General features: G+C 35.1%; 1 protein-coding gene across 3 annotated transcripts in view; it reads left to right on the forward strand.

Moving 5' to 3' along the window:
• The window catches only part of LOC145672041 (uncharacterized), a 204,219-nt gene that overhangs the window by 81,055 nt on the left and 98,914 nt on the right, over positions 1–24,250 (forward strand). For all 3 annotated transcript variants that reach the window (XM_081741253.1, XM_081741252.1, XM_081741251.1), the window contains exon 4: positions 14,481–14,936. In XM_081741253.1, coding sequence (XP_081597379.1) covers positions 14,481–14,936 — 456 coding nt within the window. The remainder of the gene's footprint in view (positions 1–14,480; positions 14,937–24,250) is intronic.

Genomic DNA, 24,250 nt, shown 5'->3' on the forward strand with positions numbered 1-24,250 from the left:
TCTCTTCAGAATATAACTGCCTTTCGAACGGTATGACTCACGTGACTCCATCATGTATCTAAGGCGGGAAAATCCCGAAAAAAGGGATTTTTGGGTGTAAATACCCTTTTTTCAACTTTTAGCTCCCCTGGACCCCCCTGTTTTAACGCAGAGATCTGAAAAAATCTGGTAAATATTACTCGGTGAGCTGAATGTTTATGCACAATTCCAATTTTCCAAGTGCAAAAGTAAGCCCGCCAATATATATATATATATATATATATATATATATATATATCGACAATGTCCCATATTCCCGTATACAGAGGGAAATTTTTAAACATTCCCTGAGACATCCCCAATTACCCTAGGGTCATATTTCGCCCATCATTCTCTTCAAAATAGAACTGCCTTTCAGGCGGTACCATTCACTTGTCCCCATCATGTATCTAAGGCGGGAAAAGCCCTGAAAGGGATTTTTTGGTAAAAATTTCCCTTTTTCAAAGTTTAGCCCCTTTGTAACCCCCTGTTTTAACACAGAAATCTGAAAAAAATCTGGTAAATACTACTCGGTGGACTGAATGTTTGTACACAATTTTAATCTTCTAGGTACAAAAATAAGCCCGCAAAAAATAATACCGAAAATGTCCAAAATTAACCTATACAGAAGTATATTTTGATAAAAATTCCCTGACACTTCCCTAATTACCCTAGAGCCATGTGTTGCACATCATTCTCTTCAGAATAGAACTGCCTTTCAGGCGGTACCATTCACTTGTCTCCATCATGTATCTAAGGTGGGAAAATCGCGCAGAAAGGGATTTTTTGGTAAAAATGTCCCTTTTTCAACTTTTTGACCCTCTGGAACCCCTGTTTTAACGCAGAAACCTGAAAAAAAAATCTGGTAAATACTACTCGGTGGACTGCATGTTTGTGCAAAATTTCAATCTTCTACGTGCAAAAATAAGCCCGGCAAAAATACTTTACATAACCCCCCCAAAAAAAATATTACACGAAAATATATATTTTAGAAATATGACGTCATCACCTCCTATGTCTCGACGCAGGAAGGTGTGAAACCATACATTGAAAGTCTTCTACAATGCCTCTGGACTTGAAAAGCAAAAAAAAAAAAAAAAAAAAAAAAAAAAAAAAAAAAACCGGACGAAAAAGCTCAAATAGGAGAGTTATAACGCAATGTACCATGAAACACCACGTATGATACAAATTGTACCATGGGATCCCCAAAGGGTTAATCTTTCTATTTATTCGTCATTCATATCCTTAAAATCTTTATAGCTAACCTTCCTTGTATGTTAGTAGTATCTTCTTTCCTGGTTAAGTTATTTCATCATTCATTGCTTCTATGGTTTTTATACTTAACCTTGCTTGTATTTGAATGTTACTTCTTCTTCTGGTTGTTCGGGTTCTGAGCTTGCATGACTTGTTTTTTCACCTGTTTTCATTCTCTCCTGTATGGTAAACACTTTCATAATGTGATTTTCACTGTCACTTTTGTTTATTATTGATTTACCACATCCTCCTAAAATATTTGCTATAACACTTTACTAACACTACACAACTTACGTATAGTTTTCGCTCTTGTGTGAACTAAAAGCCGCATTTATGTAGACATGATTCACACCTTAAGGTTAGTATTATTTTCACTTGTAACACTTACACTTTGTCTTCCATGTTATTTTATGTATTTATTTCACTTTTATTTTCACTATCGTTCTACATTTTCCCTTTCGCTTACTCTTAAATCATCAATTTCCAATGTTCTTCATATTTTATTTATAAATCTATTTTAGTGTATAATGTTCCCGGTTGGATTTCCACATAACGACAGACTTAGGCGTACCGACTTGAGGTCCAGGGCCCACTCGGAGCACTTAGTGCAGGCCCTGGTCAGTTTTGTCCTTCCGCTTTGTAGACCCAGACTGAGACCCGCATGCCATTAGAAGGCGGCATTGCAAATACCGGATTGAGCTTCCGTTCCGAGACATTTTTCATTAAAGATGTTTATATATTTACTATTTACACAAAACACACTTCCGACACACACGAAAGAAAAACAAACGAAACACACACACTCCCGATACATACGGAGTTCCTATCCGGTTTCATCCGGGCATATATCGAGTGCACGCATACAGTTTCTTTCTGGGACACGCGGAATGCCAACGTTCCTGGAGGAGTTCTTCGGTCCAGAAAGATTCACAGTCACTCTTCCATTCATTCAGCTACACTATTATAACGTCATTCCTATTTATGTGTATCTTCGGTTATTTACAACGTTTTATCATTTGTCCTATTATATTGTTCTCTTCTTAATTCTGAATAGTCCTTTGTTATTTTGCTTAATATCCTGTAATCCTCTTCATTAGCTATAATTTCATTTATGTCCTTCCTTCTTATTTGATCTCGTCCCTCCAGCCGTTCTTCTAGTAATGGACACCATAATATGTGATGTTCTGGTGTGCCTATTTCTTCGCATTGACATCTTGGATGGTCTATCTGTCCCATTCTGCAAATATGTTGTTGAAATGGGCTATGACTAGCAAGAAAATGGACTAAGCCTGTATTTGGATCAAAATGTTTCCATGTTAATCTTATTCCTATATTTGGGATTATTCTGTATAATCTCCTTCACTTATTTGTTTCCTACCAAACATTATTCCAAAGTTGTTCTATTTCATTATTTATTTCATCAAGAGTTGTTGCTTCTTTACCTAATATTTCGAATAATTTAATTGTATTTGACTTTTTAAGCCAAGCATGCCGGTCTTTTTCTAATTATCAGACTTGTTGGCTTAAATCCCATCAAGACACTTAGAGCTATATGCGGTGTTGTGCTGAAAGCTCCACTTAATCTTATTAATAGATTCCTTTGCGGTCTGTCAATGCTTTGTCTCAAAGTGTTATTTTCTAGTATTGTGTGTGCCCAGACGCTTGAAGCATATGTCATTGAAGAAATAAGAGTGTTTCTTGATATGTTCGAATTATTTTTCTTGGCAATCTGTATTTATAGTTTGCTATCGTTACTAATTTATTTGCTACTTTGTGACCCCTGTCGCCAATATATTTTATGTGTGGTCCAAAATTTAAATTCTCGTCAACTTGAATTCCTAAATATCTAAATACGTTGACTCTTTTAATGTTATTAGTTCCTATCTTAATTATAGGATTTCTACTTAGCTTGGTCCCAAATATATATTTTGTTTTCTTTTCAGATAATCGTAATTTAGATTTTTACACCAATTATGAAGTATGTTGATAATTCGCTCTGTCTTATTTTCTAATTCATTACGTGAGTTTCCTTAGGTTATAATGGCTACGTCATCCGCAAATGCTATAACTCAATCTGTAACTTCACTTATATTTAGGGTCTCGAGACAAGGTTGTAACTCAATATCCCACATGAGTGGGTCCAAGATTGATCTTTGAGGACAGCCCTTCTCTGTTTTTACTATAAAATTGCCTTGCTCATTTGGTATTATGATTTTCCTGTCCTGCAGATTTGCTTACTTTAATTTGCTCTATAAAAGAATTCAAACATCTTCTGTCGATTTTCCCTGTCTAAAACCAAATTGCAGTTCATCACTAACCATGTTTCTAAATTTGTTTATTCTATTTGCTATTGTTTTTTTTTAAAAAAAAATTGGAAATATTCTTCAGAAGGCAAATAGGTCGGTAGGAATTTACATCCACGGGGTCCTTTTCTTGTCCTTTTAATAATATTGTCAATTTTGATTCCTTCCAACTGGTTGAAAATGTTTGTTTCTTTAGTAGTATATTGAATAATCTAGTTAAGTATGTGATCCAGATATTTTTCTTCTTTTTGTAAATTTCATTACTTACTCCATCAAGACCAGGAGCGTTTCCATTTTTCAATTTATTTATAATTTCTTCTATTTCGTTGTTAAATATTTGATCAATATTTTGTTGTTCTCCTAGTGAATTTGTATTTTCACATTGTCTTCTTAATTCTGATTGATACTCCGTTTCATTTTCTTTTATATCTCTTGGGAAGAATTTATTTGATAATTTCTGTAGTGTTTCCTCTCGTGTTTGTGTATAAGATCCATCGTTATTTCTTATAGTTGATAGGATGGGAGGGTTTGTTTTCTGCATTATTAATCTGTAAGGGAGGCCCCATGGATCGATCTCAATTAGAGATGCAAAAAAGCCGGCTTTTTTGAATCGATGGTTTTTTTCACATAAAAAGCCGGCTTTTTGGAAAAAAACGAGAATTTTGGAAATTTTGGCTTTTTATAACTTCATGATTTTTCTATCTAAATAGCTTTCTTATAGTATATTCTATAGTTAGATAAGAATTCCATGACCTGAATGTGATATTTCGCTCTGAAATTCACCATCAAGGTGGATGGAGCACATATTTTACGAATTAAAGCTAACATGGAGAATGTAGTATTTGAGGGTAATTTTAGAGTCTATTTAACTTTATTTTAACTTTTGAGTTATCGACATCTTTTTTCTTCTCTAGTTTGTCATCCGTGTTTCATTTCTAAGAGCTTTTAGTACTCTAGCTTCTAGCGCAAAAGTTAAACTTGCCCGTTTTTCTATTTATCCGTCAAAGCGTACGTTTTTCAATATATCCGTCAAACCGTACTTCCACATTTCTGTTATACTGTAGCTGTGAAGTGATTTAGCAATAATTTTCCGGACACAATCTTGAATACCAATTTATACAACTAATCAGTAGCGGATTTAGAAAAGTACTTTAGGAGGTTTTTTTTGATTGTTTCGTTTCCTAAAAAGTCCTAATTTTATTTGGGAAGTGCTTGAAGTTTATGAGTACAGGCATAAATAATATTTCGTTTCGTTTATATGTTTAGCAATAATGTTCCGGATACAACTTTAAAATCATTTTATACTGAGAATCAGTGGCGGATTTAGAAAAGTATTTTGGGAAGGGTTTCTTACTAATGTTTAGTTTTTTTAAACATTCGTAATTTTTATTTCATGGGAGCTTAAAGTTTATGAGAAAAGGCATAAATAATAGATATTTCGTTTCTTGCAGACATTCCGTAACTTTGGGGAACGGGCTTCAGTCCGAAAGACCGCCCCCCTAACCTTCGCAAAACCGTCACTGCTGGTAATTAGTGATAATAACGATTTAAAAACAATAAAAAAGGAAGTCGCCCAACTCACAGTACACGCACTATTTCTACATTCACAGATGGAATGAAGAAAAGCTTTGTCAGAATGGTAGAATGCTGGTTGAATCCCGGACTTCCCGATAGAAGCGCAAAAGCTAATCACTCAGTCATGTTTGTTGTGCAGTTGTATTTAGCTTAACTTAAATATATTCCGTAGTCTTTTTTTTGGGAGGGGGGGGGGGAGTTCCGTAATGATATGTTGAATCCCTCTTGTTAAAACTTCAGAAAACTTGAGGATTGGGTAAACTGTGATGGTGGTTCTATAAAACTTAACTGTAGAATTTCAAGAATATACAGAACCAAAAGCTCTAGATGTGCAGCCTTTAAGTGTATTATATAAATCTAAGTATTTCTCTTATGTTTTATTTCAATTTTATTTTGTTTCAAAAAGAGGGTATGGAATATTTTGAAGTAAAAATACTACATACTATTTTGCTAGTTATTTGTGTATTCTTTAAAAAGAAGTGTTCACTTTTAGGGTTGGCTGGTTTACACCAACTTTTTTTAGTAACTGGTTTAAACCACAAAAATAAAAAGAATGAAAAATGCGAATCGTGTGAACTTCATGGTGACGTTTCCAGATATCAAACCACCTGCAATAGTTTTATTTCACTTTCACCTTTTAATCAAGGTGCCCCATGTTCAATTCTCGGTCGAACCACAAACCTTCTTTCATGCGTAACCCAAGTAGCGGTTCGGATGTCAGTTTAAGCGAAAGTCTTATCCTTGATAACCTCGGTATTTCGTAAGAATGTTAAGCCTAAATATACGAAACAAACCAAATTGTATATTTCTGCATGCTTAAATGCGTGTTGTTTTATAAATAATCCAAGATTGCTTAAATATATTGATAGAAATTGGCAAAATTTATCGATTGCCTACGTAGCTTCCAACATTAGCTTGGATTGGACTTTCAATGATATCTACGTACTAAATTTGTAATTTAATACCTCAGTTTTAGCGTACTGATTACGGTACGTTGACCTTTAAATTTTATATGCAAAGCAATAACAGGATTTTCCCGTTATTGTCTTACATTTCAAGTAATGACGAGATTTTCCCAATGGCTAGGGCGGGAGATTCTCAACTTAAGAAATTTACTGACCGCATTTCTTTAAGCTTATGGGAGTTCTTCCAGCATAACCCCGCTGTTGCATAATAACATCAAGGCGAAACAAACTTATTTCTGTGAATAAGTAATATAAATACATAAAGCAAAAAATCTAAATCAAAAAAGCCTGGTTTAAACCAAAAAAGCCTGGTTTAAACATCCCCCCAAAAACGGGTTTTTCGCATTTTCAAAAACAACCACAGTTCTTGCCAACTCTGCTTACTTTTGTATATAGGAGGTTAAAAATTCTTATTATATGCATTGGTTAATCCTGTGGAATTCATAATTTAAATATATTGAAGAAAAATTGTTTGAAATATTTTTTCGAAATTCATAGTTTATTTCCGATGTTTTATATTATTATGAGCATCAACCACTAATTAAATGATTTTTTGTGTTATAGAGAAGCGATACAAAGTCTGTTTTATCAATTTAAAGCAGTATTTTGAAAAAAGCCCAAAATTTCCCAAGCAAAAAAACGAAGCAGAAAAAACCGAGTTTTTTTTAAAAAAAAGCCGGGTTTTTTCCGAGCACTTGCATCTCTAATCTCAATATTTTTCTTTAAAAAAAATTTTCCCAGCTTTTCTTCTTTGCTGCAATTATTTCTTCTGTATATTTCTGTTTTACTGTTCTATAAATAGCTAGTCTTCTTTGCTTAAGTATGGGCGATATGACTGCTTGATAGCGTTTTCTTTTCGCTTTAACAATTCTCTTGAGACCTTCTAATTTTGGTGTCCAAAATACATTATAACTTTACATTTCCTTTCGAAGTAGATTCACATATAGCTTTTCTTGTGGCATCCTCAATCTGCAGCACCATGTTATTTATATCTTCATTACTTTCTAATTGCTGTCAATTTCTAATTGCTTTTCTTCAAATGATTCCCAATCAATTTTCCGAAAATTAGATTTTTTGGTTTGATCTTCTTTATGTTCTACTACTAGTTCAAATGTTATTACCTCATGGTCACTTGTGATTTTATCTAGAACTATCCAGTTTCTAATTTTATTTATCATGTTATTGGTGCACATGGTAAGATCTATAAGGATTCCCCTCTGAGGACCTCAAAAGTTGGGTGATTCCCTCTATTTGATACTAATAATCCGTTTTGTTGAATAAGATCTTCAAGTGCTTCTCCCTTGGTATCTGTAATTGGAGAGCACCAAATGCTGGATTTTGCGTTCGCATCAACCGAAATTATAAGTTTTTTTTTATTAGGACGTTGCCAAATTAGATTTTGTAATTTCTGTAGAAAAATATGAATGTCCCTACGAATGAAAATAAATATGAATGAAAATAAGAGCTTATAAACCAAAAGCTATATGCGCCATAAGAAATCTCTGTACAAACCATTAATGGTTGTCACAATGTTGTGATGTTTTTAAAATTTCAAGTTCTTTTTTCATCACGACGATAACAGTCTTCGAATCGTTACCTCCATATATTACTCTCGTAGTCGCTGGAAAAGAAACAAGTTTATTGTTCACAATATAAGGTTCCTGTATTGAGATAATATCAATTTCATTAATTTCTGCATATCTTCTTAATTCCATCGTTGCCACCTTAGACCGTTGGGCATTGTTCTGCAAAATGTTTAATGTTTTTGATGTTTCATGCATATTTTGTATGTACTAAAGCTTCCTTTCCTGATTTACTAAAATCAAAATATATCCTTCCATGTGCGTTAACCATCTGTTTGTAGACATTTTCCAAATTCCAGTATATTCCTCTTATTTCAAAGACTTCATCAACTAGCTTTATTAGCTCCCATCCATCAGCTGGTAAATCATAGATCCTTAGTTCCATTCCATCAACCTTCTCCAATACTGGATATGTGATGCTTCTTCCTTTTTCGTGTAAATCCCTAACTATCTGCCTGAATGCTACAGTTAAGATTTGCTTATCTCCAACTTTAGGTAATTTATATTTATGATCTATTTTCTCATGAAGAGGACGGGGGTCAGCTATAATTGGGTCACTTATTATTGTTTTTGTTTATGTCGAGGTTATTATATCTTCCTGTATTGGTTTTTCTTTTTCCGGAAACAAAAATGTTTCTTCTCCCTGAGCAAATGAATCTTTTAATTGGGGTAGTTTCTTGTTTCGCTTCTTGTTTTGCCATTTGAGATTTTGAATATCTGTTCCTAATGTTATTTTCCAATAACATTTTAAATTTTCCTTCAATATTTTGTTCTCTTTCAGTATTCTCAATTTCAATGTTATCCGTTCATACATATTTGTTTTTTGTTGACTTAGCTTCGTTTCGTTTTCTTTCCAAGAATTCCTCCATCCTTCTTTCGTCTCTTTTTAATTTGCTTGGTGATTTATTTTTCCTTTCTTAGGGTATTGATTTTGTGTTTTCAGCCATAATTAATCTTGCTAATTATCCTTTCTCTTGCATACCTATAGGAAACACATTCTTCTTTATTGGGGGCTTGACGTACTTTGTGTCGTAATTTGCATGGAACACATATGCTTTATTTTTATCTTCACAATCTTCGCTTTTATGTCTTAGAGTTCCGCAGTACCTGCACCTTTGCTTACCTTTATTATCGTAATATTTTGTGATGGGACCAACTTCTTGACATACAAAGCATTTGGGAACAACTATAAAATCCTTTCTTTTATGTGATTCACAATCTATATAAACTTTATCTTTGTTTATAAGGATTTTCCTTATTTGCGGTGTTACTTCTACAACCAAGTGGCACTTTTTTTTATTTTTCTTACCTTCTCCAAAGCGGGCTTTTATGTGTCTTCCTTCTTCCATTTCATTATCCTCAAAGTTTTGTTCTATTAGTGCCCCAATTAATTCTTTATCCTTAAGGTCTAATGGGACTCCGTAAATGATCATAAGCGGATTCTTCTTCCTGCTTTCTTTCAAATTATTTTTTTTCTTGATTTCTTCTTTGGATGTTATTTCATTTATGTCTTCTTCTGTTGCTGTTTCCAAGACAACGATATCTTTTGTTGTTCTTACTCCGGTGATTTTTAGTTTATCTTTTCTGGGATCGATTGTTCCAGTTAGTCTTTGCACAGTTTGTTTAGTTGACCCTCCTTCATTGGGCTTAAATATCAAGGCCGGTTTTGTTTTTGCGGTTACTTCCATAATCTTCTTTTCTTTCTCTGTTATTTTCCTTCCAGATTTCACGACATCCGACCATGTTGGTGCCACGCCTTCTTCTGTTTCCATTTTCTCCACCCTAAAATTGTCTAATTTCTTAGATATTTCCCGCAACTCTTCTGTCACATGTTCGGTGTTTAATTCTTTTCCACTTCTTATTTCTGCTAATTTTTCCTTGAGGATAGATGTCTCTCGTAATGAGTTGGTTTCTTGTTCAGCTAGACTTTTCCTCAGTTGTTTTATCTCTTCTGTTAGTTTCGTGTTTTCCTTTTTCAGTTGGTTATATTTATCTTCTAGCATCCTCAATTGTTTAGTTTTTTCCTGTACTTCTCTTTTAGCTTCGCTCCTGGTTTCGGTTATTTCTAACTCTATCTTTCTATATTGACGATCCCTATCCATCTTAATTTCATTTTTCTTGTTTTAATTCTTCTATTTCTTTTTCTTTCTTCTCAATAATTTCTTGTTGATTTTCTCATCCTCCAGATTCGATACTTTTTGACCGCTCATTAGGACTGCTTCAAGCATCAACTTTTCTTTTTGCAGAGCGTCATATTTGTCTTGTAAATTATTGTTCATTTTCTCCATTTGGGTCAGTTTTCCTTCTAATTGGGACCTATCCTTGACCAAGACTGGCATCCGTTTCTTGAGTTTGTCAAGATGTATGCGTCCAATTTTCTTCCAATGTAGGAAGCTTTCTAAGTAGGCAAGTTCTTGTTCATACTGATCCATTGTGTCAAAACTAATTGTTTCTGTTACAGTTCTTTTTGTTACTTGTTATTCTGGTGATGCTTCTTCTTTATCTCTTTACCAAAGCCTACAATCACCTCAACCTTTTACACTACGTCACTAGTACTATCTGCGGACTTAACATTCGCACACTTTAACTATGTACAAAGTTTTCTCCGCCTGGTTCTCACCTTCGGTTTTACTGCCTGGTTGGCTGCTCCTTCCTCGTTCTATACGAGGCTTCAAATTCTTGAACACCATGCCCTTCGCCTAGCTTTCCGTATCCGTCTTCGCAGCCCAACTTACTAAATCTATGACCGTACCCCATTTCCCCACGTCCATTATAATTTTGAAACATTACCCTCCGCTACATTTCCACACATCATCTCATACCAGTACTTCTAGACACGATGGATCATTTTGCCTTACATTCTTCTCCGTCATACCCCTCTTTAGCTCCTCTTTACCCTCTACCACTTCTTCTCACTTCCTGTCCTGACCATCCTTTCAACATAGATTCCATACTGACAAAGCATCACTTTGCGTTATTCCATCTTATGCACAGTAGTCCTATTGTTTAACCGGGCTTCCCTTGTCTCCATAAGATCTGGAGTTGCCCCTACTATCCATTAAAAAAATAGGACCCTGACTTCGCGGTGCTGCCGTGACGTTCGCTCAAAATTTATATTTAATATTCGTACCTGTTGGAATTGTTGGAATGTTGTTTTTTCAATACTTAAGACATACCAATTTTCTTCGTACTGTGTAGTGAGGAAAAAAAATAGGAATTAATGAAAAACTCGTATTTTATCGTACTTTTTTTGGTAGATTGATGTTTATACAACTATATCTCGGAAACCAGTTCACCTGAAATAATTTCCTGTGCACGGTATGTAGGTGCATCTATTACTTGTAAGTTCTGAAAATTTCATTACTGAACACTTAGTAATTTTCTTGTTGTCATACCCCTCTTTAGCTCCTCTTTACCCTCTACCACTTCTTCTCACTTCCTGTCCTGACCATCCTTTCAACATAGATTTCATACTGACAAAGCATCACTTTGCGTTATTCCATCTTATGCACAGTAGTCCTATTGTTTAACCGGGCTTCCCTTGTCTCCATAAGATCTGGAGTTGCCCCTACTATCCATTAAAAAAATAGGACCCTGACTTCGCGGTGCTGCCGTGACGTTCGCTCAAAATTTATATTTAATATTCGTACCTGTTGGAATTGTTGGAATGTTGTCTTTTCAATACTTAAGACATACCAATTTTCTTCGTACTGTGTAGTGAGGAAAAAAAATAGGAATTAATGAAAAACTCGTATTTTATCGTACTTTTTTTTGGTAGATTGATGTTTATACAACTATATCTCGGAAACCAGTACACCTGAAATAATTTCCTGTGCACGGTATGTAGGTGCATCTATTACTTGTAAGTTCTGAAAATTTCATTACTGAACACTTAGTAATTTTCTTGTTATTCGGTAAAAAGTGAGAAATCATTATCTCTGAATTGCTGTGGTGTACTATCAATCTGAAAAAAAAAAAAACTTTTAGAAAGATCGTAAGTAACTTTTTCAACCAAACTGTTTCGATTTATTTTAAAAGATAAACAATAACAAATATGACATTATGATTTTCTCTGCTTTGCGCCCTTCGGTATCGCAGTTTATACGGAGTGCTACGTTGCCACATTTTTCTGGCGCGTATACACTCTGAGCTCGAGGGGTATTTAAACTTGTCTCATACACTATCCGGCAATTTTTAGAGATATTTTTAAAATGTCATATCTCCACAGATTTTTAACCAATTGCTTAGAATATAACAGGATATACAGTAAACGTACCAATTGTTTACAATTATGGCTAAGCAGTTAGCGTACGCGCCTTTGGCGTGGGAGACCCGGGTTCGATTCCCGGCGTGAGCTCATGTGGTTCGGATTCCACGTTAATCAGTAGGTCCACGTCTCATATAGCCTCGCTGCTCAAAGGGACGCTAAACTAAAATCAACTCAACTCAATTGTTTACAATTAGTAAAACGAACTGTTCACCTTGTTTGAATTTGCATGTGATGGTCCTCGAAAATTTGTTTCTTTCTGTCCTTTTTTTCACTTACTACATGCAGTACTAAATACACTTGCACACAAATAAATACACTCACAGAATTTATAATATGATACAACTTAGTTGAAGTGTAATATTGAGTTTATACTTCAGAAAAAATCTGTTTTGAGATCTAGGAGTTCCAGTACTTCTCTTTAGTGTTGTATATACATAGGTAACCAATTTCGAATGGTATGTTGATAGGACTTGAAAAAATAGGAGAATTTTCTACCCAATCTACTGGTCATGTGCTTAGATTGTTTGACTTGAGGTCTATGAGTAAGTATGTTGTATGCTTATATTTTTTTATGGCGTATTACGATGATATTTAGGTATCATTTTAATACTATGTGATGATATACTGTATAAATAGCACTTTTGAGAGACTTGTACATAGTCGTTATATACAACCGTTTCTGGTTAAAGAAAAAGTATTTTTCTTTTTAATTTAAGCCTCCTTGGAAATGAGGTCTACCAGATTCCTCTTCATAACCCCTTCGTCTTCGGTACGTTGTTGTTTCAGGTCAAATATGACCTTAGCATGCTTGAGGAATGTTGATTTTGTTGTAAACATAGGGGGATTGCAGAGTATATACTTGCCATATTCCTAATTGTATTTTCACGATTAACTCCTGCGTCAGAAATTGTATATGAACAATTGGAGTAGTCATACTTAGGGACGAAACTTTTTCGCAAATGCGATATGTCCGAAACGTTAAAAAAACTCGTGTATGTTTCAGGAAACCTCAAACTTTTCGTTTCAAACACCGAAATCACGTTTATATTATCGCGATTTTTTTTTTGCGAAATTCGGCATTACTTGCGATAAATGCGAATAAAAGCGAAAAAGTGGAATTCTTGCTAATTATTGCTAATAATAACTAAAAAGAGTATTTCCAATATTATTTAACTTAAAGATCGTTGTATTTTACCGAAAAAAAATGCACGACGATAAACTAAGTTGTCCATAAAATACGTAAGCTTGCATGGCATGATGCCACTTCCTCGAATTTTCAACGCATCTTTGTGCGTCACTAAGGCCAGCCGGGACCCTTATGCTCACCTTATTGTCGGGAAAAATAAGAGCTCAAGCAGGAAAATTTGGGTCTGCTACTGCAGAGTTAATTAAAAAGCATAGTGTTTCTCACCAGGCTGAAATTAAAGTTGAAAACTGCGTGTCAAAAGTATTGATGAAGTTGCAAAATTGCATGCAAGCAAATGACGACGACAATTCTGTGTCAGTGGCGTATTTACGATTTTGTTTCGGGTGGGCTTTGCTAATTTACGGGAGTGGGCTTTGCCTGAAAATGTGAAAATTCTGCAAGATATTTCATATACTTTATTATAGTAAGTAAGATTTCGGGGGGGCTTAAGTACGGAAGCCCCCCTAAATACGCCACTGGTAGAGTACCAAAAGGTCTGCGAGTAATTGGGCCAGGAGCTGTTTCACTTCATAAAGATGTAGACATCAACAAAACAGAACTGTTGTTCAAATCGTTGACTGTGTTTTGTGGTGAAAATGTTCATGATTGTTGGTAGCTTACCATCAGTTTAAAAGTGAGGTTATTGAAGTTCTCAACAGTGATTGTAAGGAACTTGAAATTGTATCATTGTAAAACAATTTGAAAGTTAACCACAGGTCATTTGCTGTCAGCTCGTTCAATATGGTTACCAGTCTCGAGTGTTGATCCCGAGATACTGTTTTCAAAGTATACTATGATTTTAGTGACAGGAGAACTATCTTAAAAGATGAATTGGTAATGTTTTGCTGCACATGTTATACTTTAACTAATGTTTTGCATTAATTTCTTTCTATATTTCAGTGATCACATTATGTAGAATTTGCACATTATTAAATTATATCCTCATTTTTGTATTAGATACAACTTACTACCAAAAATATACTTTTTACAAGTACCATCTATCTATCTATCTATCTATCTATCTTTCTATATATCTATATCTATCTATCTATATATCTATATCTATCTATCTATCTATCTATCTATCTATCTATCTATCTATCTATATATATATATATATATATATATATATATATATATATATATATATATATATATATATATATATATATACATGTAAAAAAATAAATGCGACATAAATGCAAAAAATATGATAATTAATGCTACAAAATATCAAATTTTTTGCGAAAAAGTTGCGTCTCTACTCATACTACGTTTGGTAGCAATCCTTCAATTTATAATCATTTATTCTGTTTGGTCTTTCAGCTTTTTTGTTGTGGTGTCTATAATTACTATGACTGGGGATTTCACCTGAATGTTATACGTATTATCAGTAGAAAATTAAAAAAGACCTATCTCAATTACATTGTTCAGATACACTGCATGTACGAATCAGCAGGAGTTATGGATAGAATAGTGATGTCTACACTAAAATCTGATGGGAAGAAGCGTGTTCCAGATCTTCTCAATTATATGAGAGACAAACAGAGCTTGTGTTTAGTAGGTTCAAAAGTACACGAATGCCTTGATAACGATAAAGAGCAGAGCGATAAGCAACTATTTCTGATTGGAGTTTTATCATACATTGAGAGGGTTGTCCCTAATTGTATCTGGAGATCCAAAGGGGACTTCTTCGACCCATGTGCCTACGTCGTAGAGGGTATGTTCAAGCAATATCTGGCTAGTCTCATCACCATTTCATTTATAAGCTGCCTTGTTCTGGTAAGTACAACTTCATACGTTTCATTTGAGATCCCTTAGTAATACTTAAGAATTTCATTGTCCACACCATATGTCCTTTGATTACATAAGATAAAGTAGTATTAGTAAATCTGAACCATACTTTCGACTTATTATTTGTTGTTACAATCGTACTACATGACCAAAGAAAGTCGGACAGACAAGGCTGGAAATCTTCGGTCATCGGAGCCAAAGAACAAAATCATTATCTCAGAAAAGGTCCCATATAGAATCGGAAAGAGTTAAATTATTGTTAATTAGTATTCCACTTAATTTTCTTGTGTAGCATATTTCGGATTAATGTAATTCTGCTCATTGTTAATTTATTAAGTGTTTCGTTTATTGCTATAAGTTATAATATTTTTCTATTAAGAGTTTCTACTAACATTTTGTACATGATATTAGATAAATAATCCACATGTTTAGAACAAAATTCTGGAATGTTGTATAAAGTGTGTCATGATCACTTAGAAGGAGTGGTGATTCCAAAGTTCCGCTAAAAGGAAACCGCATCTGCAGTGGCGGTAAACCAGGCTTAGCTCTTTCTTCACCAACTTTCGGCCATCGTTTGGAGCAGTGCTGTATGCAGGTTAGATGAGACCCTAAGCTATTGAAAGGAGCCCTTTATAAGTCGAGCTTTCGGGGCTCTTTATACGTCAAGCTTTCTTGTTCAGCGACGAAATGTCACCGGTTTTTTTAAGTTTGGATATATGCTATATGCTAATTGATGAACCTAATGGATATATAATGGAAGCAAGGGCCCATTACAAACAAGGTTGGAAAACGAGGGTTCCATTATAAGCGGGGCTGAATAATTGGAGTCTCATTACACGTGGGCCTGAGAAATAGAGCCCTATTTCTTGCTTTATAAAAGCCCGGTACATAACAATACAAAACACCATTGTTGTTTGTGCTTTTTATCTTATTTTCTCTTTCATGTTATATGGAAAATTATATTACAATCAGTTTTTTCTTTAATTTTTTGGACCCGCAAGCGAGTGGTTTCCTAAGCTATAGCTTGTTTAGCTAGTACGTAAATCTGATTTGGAACCACCAAAGATATTTCAGTTTAAAGGCATTCTTTAAATTTTGATGTGGTCACAAGTATTACATTTAAATAACAAGCAATTTGCCATTACGGAATCATAAATCTAAACCACTGAACTTAACTTTAAATATTTTACTGAACACAAATAATTCAAAATATCCAATCAGTGAGACTACATTCTAAAACTTGTGACGCTTAAATAAGCGTTAAAAAATCGCGATTTTTTTTACATATAAAATGAATGTAATATTGTTACATAGAAATGGGAGGTCTCATGTAACGTATAAATTAAGTACAATGTGACGCTTAAAAGAACGTAACAAAGTTAATGTATGTTACATATAAATAGAAGTACCAACCATTACACATAAATAGAATGCCCACCGTTACATATAAATAGAAGAGGCCTCATGCTGGTATATAGGGTACAAAATTTATACGGGTACGGGTATATAGGGTATACCAGATATAGAGGTAATCATTGTTCAATCTCTTGGTTACATAATCATTAACACACCTTCTTAATAACAACAGTGTAATTTGAAACAGGTTAGGAAACTAATAAACAAGATTAATCTATTATTTTATATATACTCTATGAATAATTCTAGAACTTTACTGTTCTCTCCCCTGGCACGATGTACATTCGAAAACGTAGCGTCAAAAACTCTTATATTTAACTAATCAAATTTCAAATTCAAAAACATTATAACATTTTCAGAGACGGATTTTAAGTTTGATGAGGCCCTAAGTTATTGAAGGTAATGTGCCCTTTGTTTGTCTAACTGTGCAACCAGTCCATGCAGAACATAGGGTCTCTATTTACAGACATAAGCAAACGAGTGTTATTTTAGGGAATAGATTAGCAAAAAAGGTCTCCATTACTTTCATCATATAGGACTCTACAAAGAACGAGTTACTGTTCCTGTTTGTAGATATTATTTTATTTCTTTTCTTTTTAACTTAAAGTATATTTTGGTATTGTACATCCAGTTATCTTTTCCTTTAATTTTTTGCCCCCCCCCCCCAAGAGATTGGGACCCAAGCTATAGCTTGTTTAGCTTATACGTAAATCCGACACTGAACATTTTCACAAGAAATCAGCTTTAATCACTGCTGTATATTGTCCTTAGTTTTGGGACTAGAAGAAACTTCGTTAAACTCTCTTAGAGAATGTTAATTTTCAAATTTGGTTTCGAACGCTGATTTAAGGTGAGTGAACACGTTAGATCCAGACGGACGAAGAAACAGTCATTTAAAATCACTTTTTCGGTATATAGAAGCCAGGGGCGGATCAAGGACGGACTACTGGGGGGGGTTGTAATACTGCTACTTAGAGCTAGTTTTAAGAGCTCCAAACTCTGGGATAGGTTTTATTTATATAAAAAAATAAGAAAGTTTCCTGTTCTCGGGGGACAATCGCCCCGATGCCCTCCCAGGATCCGCCCCTGATAGGAGCGATGAAAAGTGTAAATCCGTTTAAATCTTGAATTCGATCTTTTGCACGATCATCATACTATCTTTTCTCAGTAGAGTATGTATAGTTAAGTCCTCGAAACCGGGTCACTTTCAAGAGAAAAAGGTGCGACTCAGAAGGAAACAATACAAATAAGGGAATTACACACTCATATGATAGAAAGGTATTTCAATATATTATTTATTGAAAAATAGAAGTTTTGTTTGTTTCGAAATAAACATAAATGTATAATAATCAAAATATGGAACATGTACGAAAACTAGATATTAAGCAACTTTCTTCTAAAGTGGACCATATATCCTGCTAAGTGGATCATAATCCATTTCTATAACAACACAAAAACACGAAAAAAGTCTAAATGAATAATAAATAGAAAGCAAGGTGTAATTACTAGCTCAATCTATAATGGCATCATTTTCTAGCATCTAGATCATTTATTCTTTAGAGTTTCTGAAACAAAGCACTATCCAGACTCCTCTGACACCAAACAGTCATCATGGGACCACGTGTTGCACGAGCTGCACTGGATCATTTTTCATAAAATTTTCTGAAGCAAAGCAATTTCCACAGAGGAATGTATTTTTTTCTTGAGCACCATGAACTTCTCACCACGGATCTTCCTAGCCTGTACCCAAAAATGATTAGTGGGGAAACGGGAGAATATGAAACTTAATACGTACCCATTTGTTATCAAGCATGTAGCGCCAAAATGTTTTTGTGTGTAGTAAAATTGATCCAAATTTTGTAAGGAAGAGAAGGATGGTTTGCTACTAAGAATAACAATAAGTCCTGACGTATTTAATTCAGGGTTGAAAAAAACAGTTTTTTTTTTTTTTAAAAAAAAGAACGTTATGTTTAAAACATGTTTCTTTTGTTTAAAAAGTTTTTAATGTTTAAAACAAAGTACTTTGTTTTAAACAAAAAAAACACGCTTAAAATGTTTATTTTGTTTAAAACAATAAACTAAATAGGTATATATATTCCATTTTTACACACTCACAGGTATTGCTTGCCATCTATATTCAACCGTTAGATCAAATATCTGGAACTTCACTAATCTCGATCCGTCCAAATGTTCAATTCCGGATAAAGAAATCGGGATTTTCCCGATTTCTGTTCACTGAATATGTAGTTTCTTTGTGTTACTTTCTACTGGTCGTCTGCATTCTTAATGTTTAAATGCCCATTAACGCAACTGCTGTATCAGGGCTTTAAACCTCAATGGCTAAGTCCCTAATTAAGGCTGGAAGATGGTTTTGAAACCAATTTGTTTCTGAAGGATGCAGCTTTCCACTGGTGTGCATCTTATCTACGTGGGAGTACCACATAGCGGTGGGAGGAGGGTAAATATCGTGTTCTTTTGTTTCCTTTTTAACGGTATTTTGGGAACCATTCCCCCTCTTGGGGGATAGATTCATAAAAATTGGCACATGAAGCAATAAAGTAGGCCACTACATGGTAATATCGTGTATTTGTACTTCTTGCTTATATGGGGGAGCAGGGAGAGAGCAAAGTTAGACAATTTTTGGAGTTTCAGTTTTTCGGCTTAAATTACATTTATTTTTACAACAAACATCAATAGCCCAGCCTCTAATTAAGCTAAAAAGATGATTTGGTACCAAAGTATTCCTGAGGAATGAAGCCTTCTGCTAGTATGCATTTTATTAGGGATAGACACGAGTCGAGCTTTAGCAAGTCAAAGGTAATTTTCTCGTGTCGAGTTTCGAGCCAAGTCACTGTTTTGAGGTCGAGTTTTGAGTCGATTCGAGTTTGATAAACGGCTCGCTCGTTTAGCTCGTTTTAACTCGTTTTGAAATCATGGCCTGATTAGACTGGAAAGAGAAACTCATAAAAAATGTAAGCTGTAATATGGAACATTATTTGTGTTGCTCAGAAGATGGGACACTGCTCGCATCTCGTCTCGTTTCGATTAACAGGACGGCTATAGATTTGTATAACGAGACAGCCTCAAATGTGAACACCAATGTAAACGCCGGTATATACTGTAGTCCTTACCACCAAGGCTGAGATCTGTACGATCTAACTTTTGAGCCGAAGCAGAAGCCCAGCCCAGGTAGTGATGGTAACTGGCTCAGTTCGGTTCAACTGAGGAGTAGCTGGAGCCGTCTCGGTTGAGATGAAGCACCGACTCGGCTCAGGTGAGCCATCGGCTCGAGCTGGCTCGGTTGGGTGAGCTGTTGGCTCGGTTCAATAGTGAATGAGCTGTGAGCCGAGCCGTTGAGAACCCGAGCCGAGCAGGTTTGGACATGTTTGGCCGACGCAGCCTAACTTTCAACGATTTTTGGTTCGAGCCTGGATACTTGCTCCTCCGGAACTGAAACCCAGAAGCTCGTGAGCGATGTCCTTGCCTCCTTGACTTCACCTTTCCCGAGGTCAGCTGCCAACTAGTTTTTAGTATTCAGACACAAACCGCTTATCATTCATATTTATACACGCTGGTGTTTTTATAATAATAATAATAATAATAATAATAATAATAATAATAATAATAATAATAATAATAATAATAATAATAATAATAATGTTTTAGTAATAGTAAGTATCATTGATAATAATTATATTGTCTATGTAGGATACTTGAAGAAAGTACTTGAAACTACACACAGCATTTGGCTCTATTTTGCTCGACTCGACTCGAAACTCGAGTCTAGTTGGAGGAAATTTTTCGAGCCGAGTTCTAGAGTCGAGCTCAATGATGTCGGTTTCGAGTCGAGTCGAGTTTCAATGAAAACTTGCTCGTGCACATCCCTACATTTTATGTATGTAGTGGGTATTTATGTACGGCCGAGAGAGGGAGGATGAAGTTCGTTTTTTAAATTTTTCATCAATTTTTCATCAGATTTTGGTGGCCATTCATCCCCCTTTGTGATACAGCCAGAAAAATTAGTATGTGAAACAATGAAGTAGTCCCCTACATGATAGTAACCTGTATATGTACTTCTGTTTACAGAGGAAGAGGGGGTCACATTTGGCTAATTTACAGTTTCATAATGGTTCCATATAAGGAAAAATATATTTTACTGAAGTAGTCTAGAAGCATAATTTTTGTTCGTATACATGATGTGTGCAGCAAAAATGATTTGCATATGGACGTGGTACTGTCGTGGGGGAGGGGAGAGAATGTCTAATTCAATTAATGTTTTTCTGAGCATTTTTTAATACTTCCTACATAAAACGAATTCGTTATGCAATGGCAGCACTGGCTACCATTTCTTATATTATTGTGACAAGTATGTGGTCTGCACATTAGCATCATTTTGTCAGCGCAAAAGCACACATTTTGCACATTTTAGCAGCATTTTGCGGTGACTGCAAGAGTTGCCAAGGCCCCGCCAAGTCAATATTTTCATATTTTTAAATGATTTTTGTGTTTGTTCGTTCCTACAAATACGGCGGGAATTTCACAAATGTTACCTCGTTGGAATCTGTGATCTATAAGCTTTCCAACTGTGTATAAATCATGACTCTGTAATAATTAGGAGAGTCACCAGAGCCCCAAACGTGAGAGTCTACCATTTTGTTAAAATCCCTGGCGGGCTTCTAACGGTTAATTGTGTTGTTATACCGTAGACACTGATCATTGTTAGCTATCCATGTTGCAGATAGAGATGTATCTTGAAAACTGTTTGGTTAAAAAATGTCATTTGCTCCTTGTAGACTAATCACTGCTCTTTTCTATGAGTTGTATTGTATTTGTCAGAGTATTTCTTCTAGCTTATGATGTGAGAACTGTTCATTATTATGGAAATGATACTGATCAAAAAATACCCAAGTTTTGAATTTGTGAATTTGGATCTTAGAATAGTGTATAGTGTGTTTCCTCAATTATTTTTGGAAATTAAGAAATGTTCAAATACTTCACTTGAATTTCTATTGGTTTAGTTATACGCACATTGATGTGCAGAATTTCGTTCAGTAATTGATGTTATAATAAGAATATAACTCTGCTTGTAATTTACTTCATGCACAAATCCTGCGGAGAATGGGTTGTTTGTTAGAAAATTAAATTAGCTTCTTCAATCTGATATTTTAGTTGTTTCAAACATGTCCAACCCTATAAAAAAAACACGTTTAAAACAATTTGTTTAAAACGTTTGAAACAAACTGAATAAAACAACAGCCCTCGTTTAAAACATGTTTTAAACACTTGTTTTAAACATTTTGTTTTAAACATATCAACCCTGATTTAATTACAAATCCATACAACTGAACAAAACTGTAGAAAATAAATTACTTTTAAAATGAAAATATTTTTGTTTCACAAGAGAAACAAATGCTTTCTAGGAATCCACTTGATGGGTTCTTTCTAGAAATGATGCTGTTTACAAGACAATCTTGCGAATAACGTTCAGCTGTAAAGAGGAGGCGCCACTGAATTGCATCAATTGTTGCCCAATTGTTATCTTAATGAACAACTAAAATATGGTTCAATTTGAGCTAAAAATACTTACCACAGAACTTTACGTTTTACTTCTACTGCTCTTTGGGAAGCAACTTTGGTTCTAAAAATGGACGCCATAAATTTCTTTCCCATTCTCTATGTTACAGACCCCACCCCACCACACACACATTTCCAACGGAGATATTCACTCAAATGGCCTTTTAAGGTGGATCATCAGGTGTTCTCGGTGCTATGCTAAACGCTGCTTGAATAGTGTGGCGTTGCCAGATACTGTCCAGTGTTTACTTATGCCAGATAATAAAGGAATTTATCATGAAATTCTGCTTGGATACTTACTGGAGAAATTAATTTTAGACTTATCGGAATTCACTGCTAAGTTTCGCTTCTCGAACTACAAACGCTAAAATCCAGGAATTAAACGTACAAATTTGGCAACAACGCATTATGGCTTTCTGCGCAAGTTTCTTCTCAAAATCTATTTCCTTAAATGTAAATTAACATGTAAATAAAATGTGAAACATAACGCGAGAAACTGTCAAATAATATATCTATTTCATAATAAGATTGTTACTTTAACATACTTTACATATACAAATAAACATTTCAAAAAAATGAGCACTTCTAGTAAGACAGCAAGTGCCATCTTGTGTGCTCATTGTAAAACGAACATAATATTTTGTTTACTAGTTACTTTTTTCGATATCAGAAGACACAACCAAACAAATCAGTGTCCTGTGTTGTAGCTCAAACATAACTCTATCTTACAGTACAATATTTATAATATGTAACGTTTCATTGCGAAGTAGTTAAGGAAATAAGCTAAAATATATACTGATTTTCGGGTGGTGATCCACCTTAACGCTTCGATGCGGCTAGACACGGGAACACAGGAATGCCAACTGTTGGTTACATCACCTGCTTTTCTTACTCTGATCCTCTTTATAATGTGATTTGATTTTGAGGACTTGACACCCTTTGATTTTGAGGACTTGATTCTTTACCTGAATTTGACACCTTTAGTGAGCAGTTCCTACGAATTTTGACATGATGAGTCAACATTGCAACACAAAGCTTCTATTCTTGGGTGAAGGAAAGGAGGAGGACAGCAGAAATTATGTTGTTTTGTGGCCTATTTGGCAGCTTTTTTTTTTTTTTTTTTTTTTTGAGGAACCACTGGCCGTGGAGTGAAAAATAGGTCTTTTAAGAGAAGTTTTTGGTAGGGTCATTAACTTTATTCATTAAATTGGCAGAAGGTTATGTTGTGGTCCTGGAGGTAATGCTATGACCTTGTGGAAGAGTCCTTATTGAAATATTAGGAGTCACTGGCCGAGGATGAAAAATAGGACTTTTAAGAGGAGATTTTGGGTTGGGTCATTCACTTTATTCATTGAATTGGCAGAGACTGATGCTGTGGCCCTATGGAAGAGCCTTTATTGAAATATTGGGGTCAGCTGCCGAGGAGTGAAATATAGGGCTTTTAAGAGGAGTTTTCGGTAGGATCTTCAACTTTATTCGTTAAGTTGGAATCAGGTGATGCTGTGGCCCTATGGAAGAGCCGTTATTGAAACATTGGGGTCACGTGCCGAGGAGTGTAATATAGGGCTTTTAAGAGGAGTTTTCGGTAGGATCTTCAACTTTATTCGTTAAGTTGGAATCAGGTGATGCTGTGGCCCTATGGAAGAGCCGTTATTGAAACATTGGGGTTACGTGCCGAGGAGTGTAATATAGGGCTTTTAAGAGGAGTTTTCGGTAGGATCTTCAACTTTATTCGTTAAGTTGGAATCAGGTGATGCTGTGGCCCTATGGAAGAGCCGTTATTGAAACATTGGGGTCACGTGCCGAGGAGTGTAATATAGGGCTTTTAAGAGGAGTTTTCGGTAGGATCTTCAACTTTATTCGTTAAGTTGGAATCAGGTGATGCTGTGGCCCTATGGAAGAGCCGTTATTGAAACATTGGGGTCACGTGCCGAGGAGTGTAATATAGGGCTTTTAAGAGGAGTGTTTGCGTAGAATCTTTAACTTTATTCGTTAAATTGGCAGCAGGTTATGGTGTGGCCCTATGGAAGAGCCCTTATTGAAATATTGAGGTCACTTGCCGAGGAGTGAAATATAGGGCTTTTAAGAGGAAATTTTTGTAGGATCATTAAGTTTATTCATTAAATTGGCAGAGAGTGATGCTGTGGCCCCGGAGGTGATGTTATGGCCCTGTGGAAGAGTCCTTATCGAAATATTCGAGTCACTTGCCGAGGAGTGAAATATAAGGCTTTTAAGAGGAGTTTTTGGGTAGGATCTTTAAATTTATTCGTTAAATTGGTACCAGGTGATGCTGTGGCCCCATGGAAGAGCCC

Source organism: Thermobia domestica, chromosome 15 (assembly GCF_964235325.1).
Source record: "Thermobia domestica chromosome 15, izTheDome1.hap1.1, whole genome shotgun sequence".
NCBI lineage: Eukaryota > Metazoa > Arthropoda > Insecta > Zygentoma > Lepismatidae > Thermobia > Thermobia domestica.